The sequence below is a fragment of the Schistocerca gregaria genome, chromosome 6 (genome assembly GCF_023897955.1).
Source record: "Schistocerca gregaria isolate iqSchGreg1 chromosome 6, iqSchGreg1.2, whole genome shotgun sequence".
Lineage (NCBI taxonomy): Eukaryota > Metazoa > Arthropoda > Insecta > Orthoptera > Acrididae > Schistocerca > Schistocerca gregaria.
Window position 1 is genome coordinate 330,308,935 of NC_064925.1, and position 23,387 is coordinate 330,332,321.

Genomic DNA, 23,387 nt, shown 5'->3' on the forward strand with positions numbered 1-23,387 from the left:
TTAATGTGATTGTTGTCTGTGAAGATACTTGTTTTGATACAACTTTGCTGCTTGGCCGCAGACAAATACCATCTCGGCTTGTTCCCGACGTAAATACCGCACCATTCTGCTGTTACACAGCCTGCTACAGGCAAGGAACCCACAGCACGTGGTCAGAGGAACTGCCATTCGTCAGCGCCATCTGACGTGACAACGATGCATTTCCCGGTCATAAGTCCATAGGAAATATTTTCCTCCATTTCCAGTGAGGAATCTCTCTCTGCAGTTTGTCGCTTTTATTTATGTTCATCCTGTATAAAGCTTTCCCTCGGCGTCTTGTCTCCGACTGCGGAAGAGGTCTTCGGAGATGAAGCGGCAACAGAAACAGCGGTTCTAAGGGTTCCGAATTTATAGAGCCACCAATTGTCACTTTATGCTGTTTGCGTTATTATCTCTGGCTGGCGCCATCGGTAATCGATCGTAATTCTGTTGTCGCTATCACAATTCTCCAATTTGACACCTTCTTTTCAGTTAAAAGTATTATGGTGTTTGTGAATCTCTGTGGCTTGCCTACACATGTCCGAGTGGATATAGCGTTGCCTTTTGCAAAATGTTTGTCTCACCAAATTTTATTGCGTGGTTTCTATCTCGGAAGACATGTTCGACTACGGCCGATTTGCCAGTATGTTTCAGGTAGCCGTTTCTACTGTATTCAACGAAGCGGGTGTTAATACTTCCTTTTGTGATGCAAGTGTACGCTCACCCACGACTACAAAGAATTTTGTATACCACCGGCGTAGCTAGTGGGTGCTGTATATATTTTCGTTTTTAAGTATTCTTTTATTTTCCTTGTGGGTCTCAAGATCGTCTCAACCACAAACTTGTGCAAGACTTTCTCGATCTGATATGTAGTTTTGTTAGCGAACCGGAGGAAAATTTTACCATTAGTTTCGTCATTAGAACTGACCTTCTCTCTTGTTGAACGGAGTGTTCGCTCTAGCTCCTTATTTCTTTGCTGCAGTAACCATTTTTCTTGAAAGGTGAAACCAACCGAGCGAGGTGGCGGTGGTTATCACACTGGACTCACATTCGGGGCGAGGGGGGGGGGGGGCGGTTCAGGCCCGTGTCCGGTCATTCTGATTTAGGTTTTCCGTGACTTCCTAATATCGCTTCAAGCAAATGCCGGGATGATTCCTTTGAAAGGGCACTGCTGGTTACCTTTCCCATCTTTCCCTAATCCGAGCTTGTTCAAAATTGCTCTGAGCGCTATGGGACTTAACATCTGAGGTCATCAGTTCCCTAGAACTTATAACTACTTAAACCTAACCTAAGGATATGCCCGAGGCAGGATTCGAACATGCGACCGTAGCGGTCGCGCGGTTCCAGACTGAAGCGCCTAGAACCGCTCGGCCACACCGGCCGTCCTCCGAGCTTGTGCTCCGCCGATAACTACCTCGTCAGACACTTCCTCCTCCTCCTCCTCCTTGAAAGGCGACAGTCGGTCTTTCGCTGAACCATTCGAGAATTGAATACGAAAAGAAGTACCAGTAGTACTCTCTGCCACATATCGTCAGGAGTGTTGCGGAATATTGATTCTTGAGCACTACAGCGGGCCCGAGTGGCCGAGCGGTTCTAGGCGCTACAGTCTGAAGTCGCGCTACCGCTACGGTCGCAGGTTCGAATCCTGCCTCGGGCATGGATGTGTGTGATGTCCCTGTCCCTAGGTTAGTTAGCTTTAAGTAGTTCTAAGGTCTAGAGCACTGATGACCTCAGAAGTTAAGTCCCATACTGCTCAGAGGCATTTGAGCCATTTTGAGCACTACAGTTGCTGAGGCGGGTGTTCTATAACAGCGCGCGATTACCAGATTGTACTCACTACCTTCATCCACAATAATACGCCTTCGGGCTGTGTAGCAACGTGTCTTTGCATTCCTGAGCTCCTTGCGGCAGCCAGATGATATCTCGTGCGCAGGCCTGCCCGTGCACCTGCTGCCGCTGCTGCAGCCGCCCACGCCGCTGGTGGGCGTGTCCCCCGGCTCCATCTCCGCCGCCCACGGCGTCCACCACGTGCCGCCCCCGGCGCCCGTCTGCCCCTCCACCACCGGCAGCACCTGCGGGGGCGGCGCCAGCAGCAACGAGGACGAGGTCACCAGCTCAGAGGAGGCTGGCCGCCACGACAAAGGTGAGCACAGCACGTTCCTGCCACCATAAAACCGGCGTAAATTAAAAGTGATGCTGTTTCATTAATATCTGATAATTAATGCTATTATAACAAGGCCCCGGGAGTAGACAACATTCCATTACAACTACTGACGGCCTTGGGAGAGCCAGCCCTGACAAAACTCTACCATCTGCTGAGCAAGATGTACGAAGCAAGCGAAATTCCCTCAGACTTCAAGAAGAATATAATAATTCCAATCCCAAAGAAAGCAGGCGTTGACAGATGTGAAAATTACCGAACAATCAATTTAATAAGTCACAGCTGAAAAATACTAACGCGAATTCTTTACAGACGAATGGAAAAACTGGTAGAAGCCGACCTCGAGGAAGATCAATTTGGATTCCGTAGAAATGTTGGAACACGTGAGGCAATACTGACCTTACGACTTATCTCAGAAGAAAGATTAAGGAAAGGCAAACCTACGTTCTAGCATTTCTAGACTTAGAGAAAGCTTTTGACAATGTTGACTGGAATACTCTCTTTCAAATTCTAAAGGTGGCAGGGTTTAAATACAGGGAACGAAAGGCTATTTACAATTTGTACATAAACCAGATGGCAGTTGTAATAGTCGAGGGGCATGAAAGGGAAGCAGTAGTTGGGAAGGGAGTGAGACAGAGTTGTAGCCTCTCCCCGATACTATTCAATCTGTATATTGATCAAGCAGTAAAGGAAACAAAAGAAACGTTTGGAGTAGATATTAAAATCCAGGGAGAAGAAATAAAAACTTTGAGGTTCGCCGATGACATTGTAATTCTACCAGAGACAGCGAAGGACTTGGAAGAGCAGTTAAACGGAATGGATAGTGTCTTGAAAGGAGGATATAACATGAACATCAACAAAAGCAAAACGAGGATAATGGAATGTAGTCGAATTAAGTCGGGTGATGCTGAAGGAATTAGATTAGGAAATGAGACACTTAAAGTAGTAAAGGAGTTTTGCTATCTGGGGAGCAAAATAACTGATGATGGTCGAAGTAGAGAGGATATAAAATGTAGAATGGCAATGGGAAGCAAAGCGTTTTTGAAGAAGAGAAATTTGATAACATTGAGTATAGATTTAAGTGTCAGGAAGTCGTTTCTGAAAGTATTTGTATGGAGTGTAGCCATGTATGGAAGTGAAACATGAATAAATAGTTTGGACAAGCAGAGAATAGAAGCTCTCGAAGTGTGGTGCTACAGAAGAATGTTGAAGATTAGATGGGTGGATCACATAACTAATGAGGAGGTACTGAATAGGATTGGGGAGAAGAGAAGTTTGTGGCACAACTTGACCAGAAGAAGGGATCGGTTGGTAGGACATGTCCTGAGGCATCAAGGGATCAGAAATTTAGCATTGGAGGGCAGCGTGTCGGGTACAAATCATAGAGGGAGACCAAGAGATGAATACAGTAAGCAGATTCAGAAGAATGTAGGTTGCAGTAGGTATTGGGAGATGAAGGAGCTTGCACAGGATAGATTAGCATGGAGAGCTGCATCAAACCAGTCTCAGGACTGAAGACCACAACAACAGCAACAACATGTAAGGTTCACTTTATCCTCAGTAAAAGAGTTAGGAACAAATATTCTCCAGTCTTCCATCGAATAAATTTACGTCCTCCCACTTGCAAATAAACCACAGAAATTTTCATTCGGCTCTCTACCTTTCACTGTGACCATTGCGTCTCTCCCTGTTTCCGCTCCTCCAGTCCGAACAGCAATCTCTTCCTTTTCGCTGATTCTGTAGTCTGCACTCCGTAATCACACTTGTAGCCACCGATCCCAGCGTAACCGTGACAGTCAACATCCCCCCCTCACTCGGACACACTTCTCTCTCGCATCCTCTTTTAACTGGCTATATCGCCAAAATCCATAAAACCGAGCGCCCACTGCTCACTTGTCTCCAGTGCCGTCTCCCACTGCCGTGTTAGTTCCTCCCAGGTGAATTTGCAACATAGCCGTTGTCCTGAAACCACAGCTATCGTCTTACAAAAGCAAAGCAACACTTTTACTACTAAAAAATTCACATCCGTCTAGCATACGCAAACAGCCTCAGAGCTCCCGGAATTGCTACTGTTCTGTAATTACTCCAGGTATCGCCTAAACTCCGCAACAGATATTACCATGGACACGTTTACTTTGTTCTATCTAGCAGAACCAAGGCTTTTGTACTTGAACACGTAGGTAAGTCCTCCTTCCACATTCATCAAGTCGTTGCACAATACAGACGTCTTTCACCTGGCCTTACTAGTAGGGAAGGTGTTATCTTCCCAGCGGCCGGAGTGCAGCCGCAATCCATAGCAGATTTCCCCCCATGATGTTTCACTCAAGAATGATAGACACAGAGTTAAACATTCCGGTAATCTCCCGTGAATCAGTAAGTGTCAGCCTGGTCCCTGCTGCGTACTAGCGGACATACTAACTTCCATGGTGGCCAATAAGCACCTCGAGATGACTGGGTGTTGTCGTGTCGTATGCATCATCGTCATTCATCCCCATTCCGGTCGGAGGAAGGCAATGGCAAACCACCTCCACCAGGACCTTGCCTAGTACGGCGGTGTGGGTCTCCCGCATCGTCCCCTACGCTCCTCGTAATATGGGACCTCATCATCATCAATATGCGCTAAGGGTTTTAAAAACATTTGCATTAGGTTTCCATAAAATTTTCGCACAAAGTATTTGGCAAGTGTAATCTCTATACACAAAAGGCAGTATCCTGACCAACAGATTGACTGACGCATCATCGCCTAGCCCAAAACGCTAAGCATTGAAACTTGAAATTTGAAGAAGGTATGGATCTTATACTGCACGCTTTGTTTAAGAAGGAATCTTTCAAAATTCTGACCCCAAGGAGATGAAATAGAAGATGAAAGTTTTTTTTGAAAAATGTCTCTATTAAGGCAATTTTGAAACTAGACCTACGAAAATTACGTGTTTCACTGTTTTTGGAAATTCGATCCCTAAAGAGGTGAAAAAGGGTGAAAGGTTTTATGAAAATATTGCATTGAGAAACCATTTTTAAAGCTAAATCTTTGTAAATTGGTGTTTGTCTTCTCGGGTAGAGATTTAAAAATACATGTTCCACTGTTTTTTGGATAATCAACTCCTAAGGTGGTGGAACAGGATCAGAGTGATTCACTGACTCATCATCGCCCAGCCAAAACCGCTAAGGATCGGGATTGAATACAACAAGCACCATGCGGACTTTTCTCTATGGTAGAAATGTCCCAAACTTTCAACGCTTTTATCGATTCCTGGATGACCAGTAGTAGTATCCGAAGCACATCTGGAGGCATTCTGTAATCTGTGGACCTTCAGAGTGTTGATGAAACACAGAAAATGCATCGGGATTGAATACAACAGACACCATGCCGACTTTTCTCCATGGGAGTAATGTCTCAAACTGTCTACGCTTTGATCGATTTCTGGGATACCAGTAGTAGTATCCGAAGCACATCTGGAGGCATTCTGTAATCAGTGGACCTTCAGAGTGTTGATGGATCAGAGTGATTCACTGACTCATCATCGCCCAGCCCAAACCGCTAAGGACAGAAACTTGAAGTTTGGAGAGGGTGTGGATCTTATACTGTAGGTATCGCTTAACGAGGGATTGTCCGAAATTCCACTCCTTAGGGGGTAAAATAGGGGATGATAGGCTTTTTCAAAGTATGTCTCTATGAAAGGAATTTTAAAGCTAGAACTACGAAAAGTGGTATTTGGTTTCTCAGTCAGAGAACAATAATAATAAAAAAAAAATGTACTTCAGCGTTTTCGAAGATTCAACTACTGAGAGAGTAAAATAGTGGGTGAAAGTTCTTTTCAAAATAAATAACACTAAAGAACTAGTAAAGGATTTTTGAGGCTACATATATGGTAATTGGTATTTGACTTCTCGGCTAGAAATAAAATAAGTTCGTGTTTCAGTGTTTTTGGAAATTCAACCCCTAAGAGAGCGCAAGAGGGGATGAATTTTTTTAAAAAAAACTTTAAGTTATATTTAAAAATTTTAAAGCTAAATTTATGACAACTGGTATTTTACTTCTCAGTTAAATATAAATAAATATTTGTTATGGATGCAAGTTGCTTTGCTATGGAAATATGTCCACAAGAGCGCTAAAGGTATAATTAACAAAAACTTTGGACTCTGGCTTCGCAGAAGACTATACTTATATGGCCTTAACTAGCGTGAAAAGTTTAGATGCTGTCGCAACTTGTTAACAACATAAAAATTTGATTTAAAAAAAAAAGAAAAAAATCTCTGAAGGCCATACACTCCATGCGAGCGAAGCAGCGAGCGCTAACCTAGTTATTATTATGTGATTTAACTTGCTGTTACTTTGCCTTATAGATTTTGTAAAGTTAAGTTAGTTCCCTGCCTTATAAAACACTATTGCCGAGGAAATGGTGGGGGGTTAGAAAATTTTACTTCTAACAAAAATACAAAAGTGTGTGGGAGGTAAAAAACGTTGACTACCTTTGACTTAAATGAACCATCAGACCACAACATATTTTTATTATAACCGTTAATTTTTGTCATTTCTGCACACATTCTCCTAATCGTGTCCGCTGGTCATTCACTGTAGCACTCTCATCTCTTCAGACACTCTATTTCATCCCTCTGTGATCGTCGCCACCCTCGGACTGCTACGTTGGCGTCCCTTTAGCACAATTTCTACACCTGCCTGCCACGCTTTGATCATGTGAACACCACGCAACGGTTCACTGTAGCAAAACACGCACGAACTGTCTGACGAGCACAATACTTGTCTCAACTATTCCTTTTTTCACTGTGCTTTCTTAATCGAACTGTTAAACCTAAGAGGCACTGAGTCTAGGCGATGATTCACTTGTTAACCTACATACTAAAAATTTAAAAAATGCAAATTAATAAAAATATGAGATGACATCTTATGTGATTCAAGATGTGGGCCTTCACCAAAGAAGACGAAATAAATATTCCAGAACTCAGACCAGGGACAGCTGTCGGCATGAGTAACTTATAAGTAGACATCCCTAGACATCTAGGGAGTAGTGAAGCAAATTAAATCACTTACTAAAAGCAACTCTTCTGGTCCGGACTGTATACCGGTTTGGTTCCTTTCAGAGTATGCTGATGCAATAGCTGCATACCTAACAATCATATACAACCACTCGCTCGACGAAAGATCCGTGCCCAGAGACTGGAAAGTTGCACATGTCAAAGCAATATTAAAGAAAGGTAGTAGGAGTAATCCACTAAATTACAGGCCCGTGGCGCTAAAGTCGATAAGCAGCAGGATTTTGGATCATATATTGTGTTCGAACATTATGAATTACGTCGAAGAGAACGGTCTATTGACACACAGTCAACACGGATTTAAAAAACATCATTCCTGAGAAACACAACTAGCTCTTTACTCACACGAAGTGTTGAGTGCCATTGACAAGGGATTTCAAGTTGATTCCCTATTTCTAGATTTCCAAAAGGCCTTTGACACTGTACCACACAAGCGGCTTTTAGTGAAATTGCGTGCTTGTGGAATGTCGTCTCAGTCTTGTGACTAGATTTGTGATTTCCTGTCAGAGAGGTCACAGTTCGTAGTAATTGACGAAAGTCATCGAGGAAAACACAAGTGATTTCTGGCGTTCCTCAAGGTATTGTTATAGACCCTCTTGTGTTCCTCACTTATATAAACGAATTAGGAGACAATCTGAGCAGCCGTCTTAGGTTGTTTGCAGATGATGCTGTTGTTTATCGTCTAGTAAACTCATCAGCAGATCAAAACAAATTGCAAAACGATTTAGGAAAAATAACTAAATGGAGCGAGAATTGTCAGTGGCCCCTAAATACTGAAAATTGTGAGGTCATCCACGTTGAGAAATTACTGTAACCTACATCATCCTGAATCTCCTTAGTGTATTTATCCCTTGGTCTCCCTTTACATCCACATGAGTGCTAAAAGCAATCCGTTAAACTTCGGTTATACGATAAATCAGTAAATTGTAAAGGCCGTAAATTCGGCTAAATACCTAGGAATTGCAGTTACGAACAATTTAAATGGGAGAGAACACATAGAACATGCTGTGGGGAAGGCAAACAAAAGACTGCGTTTTATTCGTAGAACACTTAGAAGATGTAACAGATCTATTAAAGAGACTGCCAAGACTACGCTTGTCTATCCTCCTTTGGAGTACTGCTGCGCGATCGAGGTACCTTATCAGATAGGATTAACGGATTATATAGAGAAAATTCAAAGAAGAGCAGCACGTTTCGCATTATCGCGAAATAGTGGAGAGAGTGTCACGGACGTGATACAGGATTTGGCATGGACACCATTAAAACAAAGGCGTTTTTCGTTGCGGCGGAATCTTCTCACGAAATGTCAAAAACCAACTTTCTCCTCCGAATAAGAAAATATTTTGTTGACGCCGACCTACATAGGAAGAAACGATCATCACAATAAAATAAAGGAAATAAGATCTCGCCCGGAAACATATAGGTGTTCGTTTCTTCTACCCGGTGGAATAATAGAGAATTCTTGTAAAGGTGGTTCGGTTATCCCTCTGCCAGGCACTAATGTGTGATTTGCAAAGTATCCACGCAGATATGTAGCTGAAGACCTCACAACAATGTTACGTACTTACATTTTGTTAGACTTCCCGAAAGTTTATTGTAGTCTCCATAATAGTCCCAATTTTTGGAAATTCCTTTGTCGTGAGATGAGAACTGGTGACTTTTGGCTCTCTTGTAGATTAATTCATCAGATTACAGAGTTTTCATTAGATGTGCTTTTAGTAATAAGCTGTTTATTTTTTCGCAACAAAGTTTTACGTTAACAATTGTTCTTTTCGTATCTCTAGGTTTGTCTAACATACACCTTCTAGTTCATAATGACGTAATCAATCAAAGATAAATAAACATTTTGAAATCGTATAACTAAATCCCACGACACGTAGATGACAAAATGAATTGACTGATAATGGAATGTGACGTGAAACTAAATTACATAACTCTAAAAACTTTACGTATCCCACAAACGAACGCACTGATGTACGAAATATTAGGAAACATGTAACTCAGGCGTAGTTCTTGAGTTTAACTTCGGGCTTGAAGCCCTTCAGCTGAGTGATCACACAACATACTTCTGAAGCTATCCAAAACGCGGATGCGATTTACAATTTTGGTGAATGTCAGATTTATGTTGAAAGGAATCCTGATCGTGCCAATCTAACATGATCTGTCGTTGCAAACATTAAAATTCCAAGCAACTGGAACTGTGAAGAATAAAAATACGCCAACGAAAAAGAACAGCAACTGATGAGAGGAATGCAACTAACGTTTTAGCACCGTTAACACACACTCCATACGTCACTTCGAGGCGGCTTCAACGTGCGTGTGAGCTCAACCACACGAGCTGTCTATGAATGGTACATTCCGATGCATTTAACGCTTTCCAGATTTCTTCCAATCAGCAGCTTCATGTCAATAATTCTCAAAATGTTTGCCCCCGGTAGCTGAGGGTCAGCGCGACAGAATGTCAATCCTCAGGGCCCGGATTCGATTCCCGGCTGGGTCGGAGATTTTCTCCGCTCAGGGACTGGGTGTTATGTTGTCCTAATCATCTTCATTTCATCCCCATCGATGCGCAAGTCGCTGAAGTGGCGTCAAATCCGGCGAAAGGTCGACCCAACGGGAGGCCCTAGTCACGCAACATTTATTTTTTTATTTATTCTCAAAATAATATATATTTTCCTATTCCATCTACAAAATTCTGAGCTACGATTTGCATAAAATACTATGAGATGAAACGGCCATTGGATGTACCTGACTACTCTCAAGCTCTTGACCAGGTTGATAATTATTTCCAAAATTGCCTTACACGCGTCGACATTCCGTCATTTTAAAAGGCAGTCTAAAATACGACAGGAAACTGGTATCAGGAAACAGAAAATTGGAATCAAGAAAACTGGTATCAAGAGATTCAAACAACCTGAGAAGATGCAACCCTGGAAACGCCATACATCACTATCGTCAGTACTATATGGCAGCCATCCAGATTGCCTTATCAAATAAAGACTCATTAACCACCAAACATGTTTAACCAAAACACCATTCGGATTATAATCATGTTAAGGTGACCCGGTCGTGAAAATGACTGAAAAGTATTTAAAAAAAATTATCTCCATCTGAAAGACAAATTTCTCCAGTTTCCAAAAGTGTGTGCATTATCAACTTTCAAATTGTTTGTTCTTAAAGGCTCTTTGAACAAAACTCTGCACACCAGCCACGTCTCCTTTCAGTTCACTGTCGCACTGCCACGGTCATGCAAACAATAAAGTCACTATAGGGGGACGATGCAGATACAAAATTATTTAGCAGAAGTCTACATGGTCACACACAGAACCATAATAAGAGTTTCAACAGTTGTGTGTCGCAACAAGTACCAAAAACAGTGTTTGTTGGAAGGACGGTACTCAAAATAGGTATGATATTTGCTGTCATCTGTTTCAATGATGGTACAATTAGTAGGACAAAAATAACGGACAAATTAGTCATCTAACCAGGAAACAATATGATAGTTCCTCCGACTGTCATATATCGTCATCGAGTAGTTGAAGCTGAAAGGCAGCGGAGGCCACTACTGAAGAGTTCAGAGTAAGGAAAGGACTCCTGAAAAAGTGTAGAGGATAAAGAAACAGCTGGACAGCAAGAATATGCGCTACAATGTTCTCAAAGAGGCATTCGGCGAGTCAAAAGCACTGCGAACAGTCTTTTCTCATTTTCTCGAAACTACATTTTCCGAACTTTAGGTACGTATATCTTCACTATGGTTTGAGATATGTTCACCAAATTTCTCCCAAGTAAAGAATGGCATCTTATTGTATTATGCCTAATATATTGATGAAAATTTCTATGTTTGTCATTCTGCATACAATTTCTGAGCAAAATAATTATCTGGTATTATAAAGATTTTTCTGATTCCTCAGGTGCACCACAAACTACAAAACGAGAGGCATAATGTGTTCCTATGAGTGTTAGCAGCAGCCTGCCTCTGTATGAATTCTGTTAGAATGATGATGCACCAGAAAATAGTACCAGAAATGAAACGAGCGTTATAAAACCATCTATTAGACAAAATGTTGTAATTCTTAAACTACAACTGACAATTAAATAAATTTTCTTGTACAGCTTCAGTTAATGTCACTCATTGAGGGTACAAACCCACAACTTCCTCCGCATTTCAGGACACGGGTAACGCACACCGAAAGCGAAGCATAAAAACACAGACCGTTCACGTCCACATGCCACGTCCCCTTAAATCATTGCAACATTGTCTGCTTCCACAGCTGAGTGGTCACAGTGGCTGACTATCGTCGATTCAAGGTCACATCTGCGGCTGGGTATTGTATTTCCGAGGTGGCGTCAGATAAAAAATCGTGCACCAGGCGGCCGAACAACCCTAGGTGGTTTCCAGAATGAGATTTTCACTCTGCAACGGAGTGTGTGGTGATATGAAACTTCCTGGCAGATTAAAACTGTGTGCCGGACCGAGACTCGAACTCGGGACCTTTGCCCGCGAAAGGCAAAGGTCCCGAGTTCGAGTCTCGGTCCGGCACACAGTTTAAATCTGCCAGGAAGTTTCAACCCTAGGTGGTGTCTCTCGGCCAATAATTCCATACGACCATTTCATTTCAGTGCAATACTGAAGACAACAATGGTACATCGATATTTGTACAACCTCACACAGTTGGTTCCCATTTTCATATATTAAATTTTTTTCTTAGGAATCCAGTAATCGAATAATACATAATATAATTAGATAAGGCAGTCTGGATGGTTCCCATGTACTATTGATGATACTGATGTTTGGCGTTTTCAAGGTTGCGGCATATGAATTTGTTTGAATTTCCTGCCTGTGTAACGCTTATACGTTTGCCCCCTGTTTCACTGGAGTTTGCTCTTACTGGTGTAGACGGCAATGCGTGGGTGCCACCTGTTCCTCAAACGCAGCCGCTGCAATTCTCGACTGATATTTCAATATTTTGTAAATTATTATATACCGGTATTTATGACCTTACATTGTTGACATTATTTTATGCTCTTTTTTTGTGTCATCAGTCTACTGACTGGTTTGATGCGGCCCGCCACGAATTCCTTTCCTGTGCTAACCTCTTCATCTCAGAGTAGCACTTGCAACCTACGTCCTCAATTATTTGCTGAATGTATTCCAATCTCTGTCTTCCTCTACAGTTTTTGCCCTCTACAGCTCCCTCTAGTACCATGGAAGTCATTCCCTCATGTCTTAGCAGATGTCCTATCATCCTGTCCCTTCTCCTTATCAGTGTTTTCCACATATTCCTTTCCTCTCCGATTCTGCGTAGAATCTCCTCACTCCTTACCTTATCAGTCCACCTAATTTTCAACATTCGTCTATAGCACCACATCTCAAATGCTTCGATTCTCTTCTGTTTCGGTTTTCCCACACAATGCTATACTCCAGACGTACATCCTCAGAAATTTCTTCCTCAAATTAAGGCCGGTATTTGATATTAGTAGACTTCTCTTGGCCAGAAATGCCTTTTTTGCCATAGCGAGTCTGCTTTTGATGTCTTCCTTGCTCCGTCCGTCATTGGTTATTTTACTGCCAAGGTAAAAGAATTCCTTAACTTCGTTGACTTCGTGACCATCAATCCTGATGTTAAGTTTCTCGCTGTTCTCATTTCTACTACTTCTCATTACCTTCGTCTTTCCCCGATATACTCTCAAACCATACTGTGTACTCATTAGACTGTTCATTCCGTTCAGCAGATCATTTAATTCTTCTTCACTTTCACTCACGATAGCAATGTCATCAGCGAATCGTATCATTGATATCCTTTCACCTTGTATTTTAATTCCACTCCTGAACCTTTCTTTTATTTCCATCATTGCTTCCTCGATGTACAGATTGAAGAGTAGGGGCGAAAGGCTACAGCCTTGTCTTACTCCCTTCTTAATACGAGCACTTCGTTCTTGATCGTCCACTCTTATTATTCCCTCTTGGTTGTTGTACATATTGTATATGACCCGTCTCTCCCTATAGCTTACCCCTACTTTTTTTCAGAATCTTGAACAGCTTGCACCATTTTATATTCTCGAACGCTTTTTCCAGGTCGACAAATCCTATGAACGTGTCTTGATTTTTCTTTAGCCTTGCTTCCATTATTAGCCGTAACGTCAGAATTGCCTCTCTCGTGCCTTCACTTTTCCTAAAGCCAAACTGATCATCACCTAGCGCATTCTCAATTTTCTTTTCCATTCTTCTGTATGTTATTCTTGTGAGCAGCTTCGATGCATGAGCTGTTAAACGATAATTCTCGCACTTGTCAGCTGTTGCCGTCTTCGGAATTGTGTGGATGATGCTTTTCCGAAAGTCAGATGGTACGTCGCCAGACTCATATATTCTACACACCATCGTGAATAGTCGTTTTGTTGCCACTTCCCCTAATGATTTTAGAAATTCTGATGCAATGTTATCTATCCCTTCTGCCTTATTTGACCGTAAGTCCTCCAAAGCTCTTTTAAATTCCGATTCTAATACTGGATCCCCTATCTCTTCTAAACCGACTCCTGTTTCTTCTTGTATCACATCAGACAAATCTTCACCCTCATAGAGGCTTTCAATGTATTCTTTCCACCTATCTGCTCTCTCCTCTAGATTTAACAGTGGAATTCCCGTTGCACTCTTAACGTTACCACCGTTGCTTTTAATGTCACCAAAGGTTGTTTTGACTTTCGTGTATGCTGAGTCTGTCCTTCCGACAATCATATCTTTTTCGATGTCTTCACATTTTTCCTGCAGCCATTTCGTCCTAGCTTCCCTGCACTTCCTATTTATTTCATTCCTCAGCGACTTGTATTTCTCTATTCCTGATTTTCCCGAACATGTTTGTACTCCCTCCTTTCATCAATCAACTGAAGTATTTCTTCTGTAACCCATGGTTTCTTCGCAGCTACCTTCTTTGTATCTATGTTTTCCTTCCCAACTTCTGTAATGGCCCTTTTTAGAGATGTCCATTCCTCTTCAACTGTACTGCCTACTGCGCTATTTCTTATTGCTGTATCTATAGTGTTAGAGAACTTCAAACGTATCTCGTCACTCCTTAGAACTTCCGTATCCCACTTCTTTGCGTATTGATTCTTCCTGACTAATGTCTTGAACTTCAGCCTACTCTTCATCACTACTATATTGTGATCTGAGTCTATATCTGCTCCTGGGTACGCCCTACAATCCAATATCTGATTTCAGAATCTCTGTCTGACCATGATGTAATCTAATTGAAATCTTCCCGTATCTCCCGGCCTTTTCCAAGTATACCTCCTCCTCTTGTGATTCTTGAACAGGGTATTCGCTATTACTAACTGAAACTTGTTACAGAACTCAATTAGTCTTTCTCCTCTTTCATTCCTTGTCCCAAGCCCATATTCTCCTGTAACCTTCTCTTCTACTCCTTCCCCTACAACTGCATTCCAGTCGCCGATGACTATTAGATTTTCGTCCCCCTTTACATACTGCATTACCCTTTCAATATCCTCATACACTTTCTCTATCTGTTCATCTTCAGCTTGCGACGTCGGCACCTATACCTGAACTATCGTTGTCGGTGTTGGTCTGCTGTCGATTCTGATTAGAATAACTCGATCACTGAACTGTTTACAGTAACACACCCTCTGCCCTACCTTCCTATTCATAACGAATCCTACACCTGTTCTACCATTTTCTGCTGCTGTTGATATTACCCGATACTCATCTGACCGGAAATCCTTGTCTTCCTTCCACTTCACTTCACTGACCCCTACTATATCTAGATTGAACCTTTGCATTTCCCTTTTCAGATTTTCTAGTTTCCTTAACATGTTCAAGCTTCTGACATTCCACGCCCCGACTCGTAGAACGTTATCCTTTCGTTGATTATTCAATCTTTTTCTCATGGTAACCTCCACCTTGCCAGTCCCCTCCCGGAGATCCGAATGGGGGACTATTCCGGAATCTTTTGCCAATGGAGAGATCATCATGACACTTCTTCAACTACAGGCCACATGTCCTGTGGATACACATTACGTGTCTTTAATGCAGTGGTTTCCATTGCCTTCTGCATCCTCATGTCGTTGATCATTGCTGATTATTCAGCCTTTAGGGACAATTTCCCACCCCTAGGACAAGAGAGTGCCCTGAACCTCTATCCGCTCCTCCGCCCTCTTTGACAAGGCCGTTGGCAGAATGAGGCTGACTTCCTATGCCGGAAGTCTTCGGCCGCCAATGCTGATTATTTATCAAAATTTAGGCAGTGGCGGGGATCGAACCCGGGACCAAAGACGTTTTGATTATGAATCGAAGACGCTACCCCTTTTTTTATTTTTTTCTATTGTTCGTTGCATCTGTTCGGGGCGGACGTCGTAAGACATCCGTTTAAGTTCGTTGTTGATCGATTAGGTCAGTTTTTTTATTACAGAGGACTGCTAACCCTCTGACTGAACACGCTGAGCTACCGTGCCGGCACCCCTAGACCACGGGTCTAGTCTAGTTTATGCGTTATAATTAATTAAAACCATGTAATTCTTCATACTTTCCCGGCGATCTGTTGACATCTTGGATATTCGGGAATCCAGCCGGATGTTCGCGTCGTTCTCGCACGATATTTCAACAGCGTGCCTCGCTGTCTTCTTCAGGTGCTACCTGAGACTGGTCCTTGGGTCGATCGAGTCCAGTATTTATGCCTGGGAGGAGCTGGGCGTTCCCTAATCGGTCCGCGCCGAGTCGAGTGTTCCATCTGTGGTCCGCGCCCGCCAGACTCGGCTTCAACGGACCCCTCCAGTCGCGGATGTTCCGACTGCCGCCGGCGCCGGTTTTGGCTGTCCTCAACGGTTGTGGTTGTCATTTGAGGTGTGTCAGACCCGATATGAGATGTTAGGTACTCCATCTCATGACTGTTACTACGGTTTCCACTTCTGTTGCGTGCTGGGCGCTCCCTAATCGGTCCGCGCCGCGTCGTGTGTTCCATCTGAGGTCCGCGCCCGCTACTTCCGCATTTCTTCTGGCTGATCTGCTTCAGCTTGGTGGTGCAGGGTTTACTTGTAAGCATTTCCTACATCTCTCAGGGGGGTAGGTTTGTGTTGAACATCTTTATTTGTTTGTGTGTCATGGGTGTGGGCGGGCACGAATCAGTTTCCATCTTGGGTGCAGATTCCGTCGTATTTCGGATTGTTTTCTTTTTACATTTTTACCTTTCAAGCATGGCAATGGGTCGCGCATAGCGTTCCCTTGGCTGAGGCGGTGCTCCAAGGTGTCGTATCAGTGGGTTGGTCGAAGTTTCAGTCCTGGCATAAAATCGTCGTGCAAGCTGCTTATGTCTCTGCGGTACCTCCAATTCTTCGGCTGCTTCATGAATGTATCGGTGTGGAAACTGCGGGGGAACGTGGAAAACACGGCGAAGTATCTTATTCTGGAGCGATTGAAGGCGCTGAAGATGTGTCTTTGCTGCATTGCCCCATACCTCACAGGCATAGTCAAAGATGGGGCGAATGTACATCCTGAATATCAACAGTCCGTTGGCTATCGATAAGTCCGAGCCTTCGTTGATGAAGGGGAAAAGTGCCCCTATCCTTCGTGACACGTTAGCGCGGACGTCGTCGATGTGGCGCTTCCATGTAATTTGTTTGTCCATGGTCACTCCTAGGTATTTAACAGAGTCCGTCCACTGCAGTGCGGTTCCATAAAGTCGGAGGTTCCGAAGATGTCGAAGTCGGCGAGGGCCAGGTCTCCTCTTGGCGAAGATGATGGTTTGAGTCTTCTGTGGGTTGAACCGGATGCGCCACTTTCCTGCCCATTCCTCCAGGGCATAACAGGCACTCTGCAGTCGTGGGACAAGGACTTCAAGCCATTTCTCCCTCGTGTATATCATGGTGTCATCGGCGTAAATGGCTTTGTCGACTCTTGGTGGTGTCGGAAGGTCCGATGTAAAGACGGAGTACAGGACTGGTCCGAGGACTGAGCCCTGTGGGACCCCTGCACGGATAGGTCTAGCCGTGGAAAGTGCATCCCCTACTCTGACCGCAAAGGTGCGTTGGTGGAGGTAGGCGGCAACGAGCTTGACGTACGCCCTGGGGAATCCGAAGGCGCTAAGCTTCCAAATGAGGCCCTGATGCCATACACTATCGAACGCCTTCATCACGTCCAGAAGAACAGCACCACAGAACTCTCCATTGTTGAAGGCTGACGTAATATATTCTGTTGCCCTAAGAATCTGCTGTGTCGTGGAATGACCAGATCGGAAGCCAAACTGCTCCGGTGGCAGAACTTGGAGGCGGTCCATGATGGTGTGGAGCCTCGTCAACAGGAGCCTTTCGAAGAGCTTACTGAGGTGTGGTAGCAAGCTTATCGGTCTGTAACTGGTGGGTAGTCGTCGGTTCTTCCAGGTTTCGGGACAGCCACCACTATAGAATGTTTCCACGCTGCTGGGTACTTGCCCGTAGCAAAAATCCAATTAAAGATGGTTGTCAAGTGCACAATCGTGGTCCACGGGAGTTGTTTTAAAGTCCTTCCCGTGATGTCGTCGCAGCCAGGTGCTTTGCTGGCGGGTAAGGCCCGGATGCCAGCGTCGATTTCAGCAGGCGTTACTGGAGGGATGAGGTCGTCATCGTTGTCGGCGTCGTCGTCGGCTGCACGAAGTATGGTAGTAACTTCGTTTTCAATGTCTGCAACCCGCTGGGGGTCAACTCCGTCGTCCAGCGGTCGAAAGTTCGTTTCGAAAACGTCCGCCAGCATATTGGCCTTGTCTTCCGACTTGTACACAGTGCGGTCATCATTTGTCAACGGCGGTATCCGGCTTCGTCTATTTGTGAAGAACCTGATGGAGTTAAAGTTCATCGGGTCGGGCGTAAACGATCGCAGCTTCGCAGCCCATCGCTGGTTCCGGTGTTCAATTATGGCTGCCCGTATGTCTCGTCTAAGTTGGTTGATGCGTTGTTTCAGTGCTGCGTCGCGCGTGAGGCGCCACTCACGGCAGAGTCTATTCCTGGTGCGTATGGAGTCCAATATGTGCGGTGGCAGATCCGGTGGTGGACGATGAGGTGGCCTTGGAAGTGGTGTGGCCAGTTCCAGGGCGTCCGTGATGGAAGTGGCGAACCGTTCTACGGAGGTCTCGTCGATTTCGTCTGGGTCGTGGATGACGTCAAGAGAGAAGGCAACAGAATCACGAAATTGGTCCCAGTTTGTGTGCTTCAGGTTGAGGCGTCCTGCAGAAAGTTCCGGCGCAACCTGAAGCTGGAATAATACCGGCAGATGGTTGGAGTTCAGTCCATGGATCACTTCCGCAGTCATGTATTGGGGAATTCCCTTAGTAATTGCCACATCTAAGATGTCCGGTGTGCCATTGGACGGGTAGCAAGTTGGCTCTTCAGGGCCACAGACGTGTGCTTGGGCTTCTTCAACAGCCTGCAGGAGAAGACGCCCGCTCATGTTCGTGTGTAGCGAGTTCCATGCAGCGTGCTTGGAATTCAGGTCCCCAGCTATAAGGAACTTTCCCGGCATCCGTAATAGCGTTCTGGCGTCGTAGAGGTCGAGTAGGCGACGAGGGCTGCGGTACACCGCAACAAATGTCACAGGTCCAGTCCTTGTTTCCACTACGATCGCCGTTGCTTCGATGGTCCTTGTGGTAGGCGCCTGCACTTCGTAATGTTTGATGGAGCGACGTATGTAGATGGCAGTGCCACCCCCATGGGTAAGGCGGTCCGTGCGATAGCAGCAGTAATTGGCCACGTTGCTTCTGATCCCCGGTTTAAGGGTCCGCGCCCGCCAGACGCGGCTACATTGTCCCTCTCTGGTGGCCGGTGTTCCCTCCGCCGTCCGCGCCCGGCCTGGCCGTCTTCTGAAGTCGAGTTCATGACCTAGGGTGTGTCAGATCTGGTCTCTAATGTCCAACACCTTGTCTCACGGCTGTTCCCTCGGTCTCCACTTATATTTCTTGCTGAATCCTGGAGTGTCCTGCGTTGAGTTTTCACAAGCTCAACTGCTGGATTCCAGGCAGTGCTGATTTGGTATCCCGAGTCACGGTTGATTAGGTTGTCTGTGACCTTAATCTCAATTGCTTCTTTAATGACACTGTCCCAATATCTTGAGGTCTGTGTCACAATCTTGGTGTCATTGTAATCCATTGAATGACCAAGTTCCAGACAATGCTCTGCTATGGCTGATTTAGTTGCCTGCCTGAGTCTGGTATGTCTCTGGTGTTCTCTACACCTGATGTCCACAGTTCTGGTGGTCTGGCCAATGTATGACATCCCACATTGGCATGGTATGTTGTAAATACCTGGCTTGCGTAGCCCCAGGTCATCTTTTACAGTCCCCAGCATAGCCTCAATTTTTGTGGGTGGGCAAAATATGCTCCTGATGTCATATTTCTGGAGAATCCTGCTGATCTTGGTAGAGATAGGTCCGGCATATGGCAAGTATGCCATCTTCTTTGCCTCTTCTGGTTCTTCTTCTGGATCCTTTGGTCGGTTGGCAGGTTGAAGTTCCTTCTGGATATCTCTAGAGTAGTACCCATTCCTGCTGAACACTCGACTCGGCGCGGACCGATTAGGGGACGCCCAGCTCCTCCCAGGCATAAATACTGGACTCGATCGACCCAAGGACCAGTCTCAGGTAGCACCTGAAGAAGACAGCGAGGCACGCTGTTGAAATATCGTGCGAGAACGACGCGAACATCCGGCTGGATTCCCGAATATCCAAGATGTCAATTAAAACCATACTTGTTAAAAGATAATCTGCCTCTTTGTAGCCTATTGCCGCCCTGTGACTTCTGCCATTGTATCGTTTTCGACCTTTCAAATCTGTTACACATTGTTTTGTAAAAACATACTTCTTGGTGAATTTTCATGAATTCTTTGTTGATGGGAACTGCTTTATACTATGTAATGGTAAAAAACATAGTCGTGAACCAAAAAAATTCATCGTGTGCCACGTATCTAACGCCGCCTAGCGGTATAATCCAACTAGTTGCAACCTTGTTCCTTGATAGTAGTTTGTTCTTTGCCTCTTAGTTCATAATGGTGACGAGAAACAAAGTACACTACTAGATATTAAAATTACTACACCACGAAGATGACGTGCTACAGACGCGAAATTTAACCGTCAGGAAGAAGATGTTGTGATATGCAAATGATTAGCTTTTCAGAGCATTCACACAAGGTTGGCACCGGTGGCGACACCTACAGAGTGCTGACACGAGGAAAGTTTCCAACCGATTTCTCATACACAAACAGCAGTTGACCGGCGTTGCCTGGTGAAACGTTGTTGTGATGCCTCGTGTAAGGAGGAAAAATGCGTACCATCACGTTTCCGACTTTGAAAAAGGTCGGATTGTAGCCTATCGCGATTGCGGTTTATGGTACTGCGACATTGCTGTTCGAGTTGGTCGAGATCCAATGACTGTTAGCAGAATATAGAATCGGTGGTTCAGGAGGGTAATACGGAACGCCGTGCTGGATCCCAACGGCCTCTTATCACTAACAGTCGAGATGACAGGCATCTTATCCGCATGGCTGTAATGGATCGTGCAGCCACGTCTCGATCCCTGAGTCAACAGATGGGGACGTTTGCAAGACAACAACCATCTCCATGAACAGTTCGACGATGTTTGCAGCACCATCGACTATCAGCTCGGAGACCATGGCTGCGGGTACCCTTGACGCTGCATCACACACAGGAGTGCCTGTGATGGTGTACTCAACGATGAACCTTGGTGCACGAATGGCAAAACGTCATTTTTTCGCATGAATCTATGTTCTGTGTACAGCATCCTGATGCTCGCATCCGTGTTTGGCGACATCGCGTTGAACGCACATTGGAAGCGTGTATTCGTCATCGCCATACTGGCGTACCACCGAGCGTGATGGTATGGGGTGCCATTGGTTACACGGTTCGGTCACCTCCTGTTCGCATTGACGGCACTTTGGACAGTGGAATTTACATTTAAGACGTGTTACGACCCGTGGCTCTACCCTTCATTCGATCCCTGCGAAACCCTACATTTCAGCAGGATAATGCACGACCGCATGTCGCAGGGCCTGTACGGGCCTTTCTGGATACAGAAAATGTTTGACTGCTGCCCTGGCCAGCACATTCTCCAGATCTCTCACCAATTGAATACGTCTGGTCAGTGGTGACCGAGCAACTGGCTCGTCACAATACGGCAGTCACTACTCTTGATAAACTGTGGGATCGTGTTGAAGCTCTGTTTGACTTAATGCCCAGGCGTATCAAGACCGTTATTACGGCTAGAGGTGGTTGTTCTGGGTACTGATTTCTCAAGATCTATGCACCCAAATTGCGTGAAAATGTAATCACATGTCAGTCTAGTATAATATATTTGTCCAATGAATACCAGTTTATCATCTGCATTTCTTCTTGGTGTAGCAATTTTTATGGCTAGTGGTGTATCTATTTGATAATTTTCTTTGTCTCACATTAAGACATAATATTCGGTAAAGTAAAAAACCATATTCTACTCACTGTACTACATCTCTAATCAAAGATGAAAATGTAATATATTTCGTACCTTTTGATACCAGTTTTGTAATGTTCTTCATAGCTTTTGAAAATGATGGAATGTCGAAATGCATTAGACGATTTTGGAAATAATTGAAAACGTGGCCAAGATATCTGAAAGCTATTAAAAAGAAAATACTACGAGCCACCTGCGTCATTAGCAAGTCATTAAACCTTTGGTTCGGTTCCGAATTGTGTCTGAATATTTCAGGGAATACTTTTAGAGCGTGCGTATTTGTCTCCATCTCGCATTCCCTTCCCGTTCTTCCCCATACCCATCCTGAATAAGTCCGACGCGTTTATTTCTGAAGAAATAAGTTTATAATTATGTAAACTCTTCCTGCGTTACACGTTAACCTGTCGGTTTGCTCCACCTTTTAATTTCCCCGTCTACCTTCCACCATCCGCACACAGAAAGTACGTTATCGATTTACTCAATATGGAAGGACCTTTCGCTTTTTTTGTTTTCAAAGTCAGTAGTCAGCTGGTGAATGTAGTGTACCGAAAAGTGTGTCATTAAGCCGGTGTTTCTTACTTAATTATGACAGAAATAACGAGTCTTCCACTTCGAAGCTCGGTAACGAGAAATTAATTTGCTCTTGCAACGTGAGGAAACGAAATATCGAACGCTAATATAATTCAAAGACGATAAACAGAAGGATCGACCTACGTGGCACATGAATTGTTGCTAAAGTACACAGTATGAAACAAAACCGTCATAACTTCTAAATGATTGGCGTTAGGGCGTCAAACTGCATGGTTGGCCGCGAGGCTGATGGAAATTAGTATGTATGTGCATGCGCACACGCCTTGTTGCTGTCGGCCATTTGCACGTGACATTGTCACGGTACAGCGTGCCTGAGCGTATAGCTCTTGTGAAGGCCTACTATGCGACCAATAACAGCCCAACTGTGGCTCTATGGAAGCTTGCGACCGAGTTCTAGTTGAAGATAGCCGCCACTAGTGTGCCAACAATCAATAATTTGATTCCCAAATCTGAAGGTGCGGGTTCTGTTCGTGATGGCAATGTTGATAATGTCGGTCGTCCCAAACTGGTGAAAACGCCTGAAAACATCGAGAAGACACTCTGTGTGCGTTAAGTCCGCCGCTGGCGCGCTGCCAAGATTGCGTAACCTGTTCGGCGGGTTGCGTCAGCCGCCTTTGTAGGCGTAACATGCTGTTGCATCCTTGAGCCCCCGGGTCTAGATGTACCCTTGTCCGGTTCTCAGCTACGCTACAGATCAGTTTGCAAATAAACAATTTATTTATGAAAATGGACACTATAGTCACCAACAAATTTTACATATTCACATACTCCTTTACCTTTTACCCTAATGAATACAGACTCATTTAGAGATATTTTCCTCCTATTACGAGTATACAAAGACAAAGCAGAAGTGGATATATAAGCGGATTTACCAAAGTCTTTATTAGCAAGTTCGGCCATATGATAGGTGCGGAATGCGATGATGTCTCTGTCAACAAAACTTTCAAGTCCAGGAACATTTGGTACTCCAGAACCTCCACGGACAATGGCTACAGTAAAACAATCGGTTACCATGACCAAACGAATCATTAATATCTAAACTAAAATTAAGTCGGCAACCACAGAAAACTGAAGGTCCGTCCAGCAAGGCTTGAGCA

At 44.4% G+C, this 23,387-nt stretch overlaps 1 protein-coding gene across 1 annotated transcript in view; it reads left to right on the forward strand.

The window, feature by feature from the left end:
- The window catches only part of LOC126278871 (nuclear receptor subfamily 2 group E member 1-like), a 163,838-nt gene that overhangs the window by 74,959 nt on the left and 65,492 nt on the right, over positions 1–23,387 (forward strand). Inside the window, exon 4 of the mRNA XM_049979146.1 lies at positions 1,952–2,161. Within this exon, the coding sequence (XP_049835103.1) occupies positions 1,952–2,161 (210 nt within the window). The remainder of the gene's footprint in view (positions 1–1,951; positions 2,162–23,387) is intronic.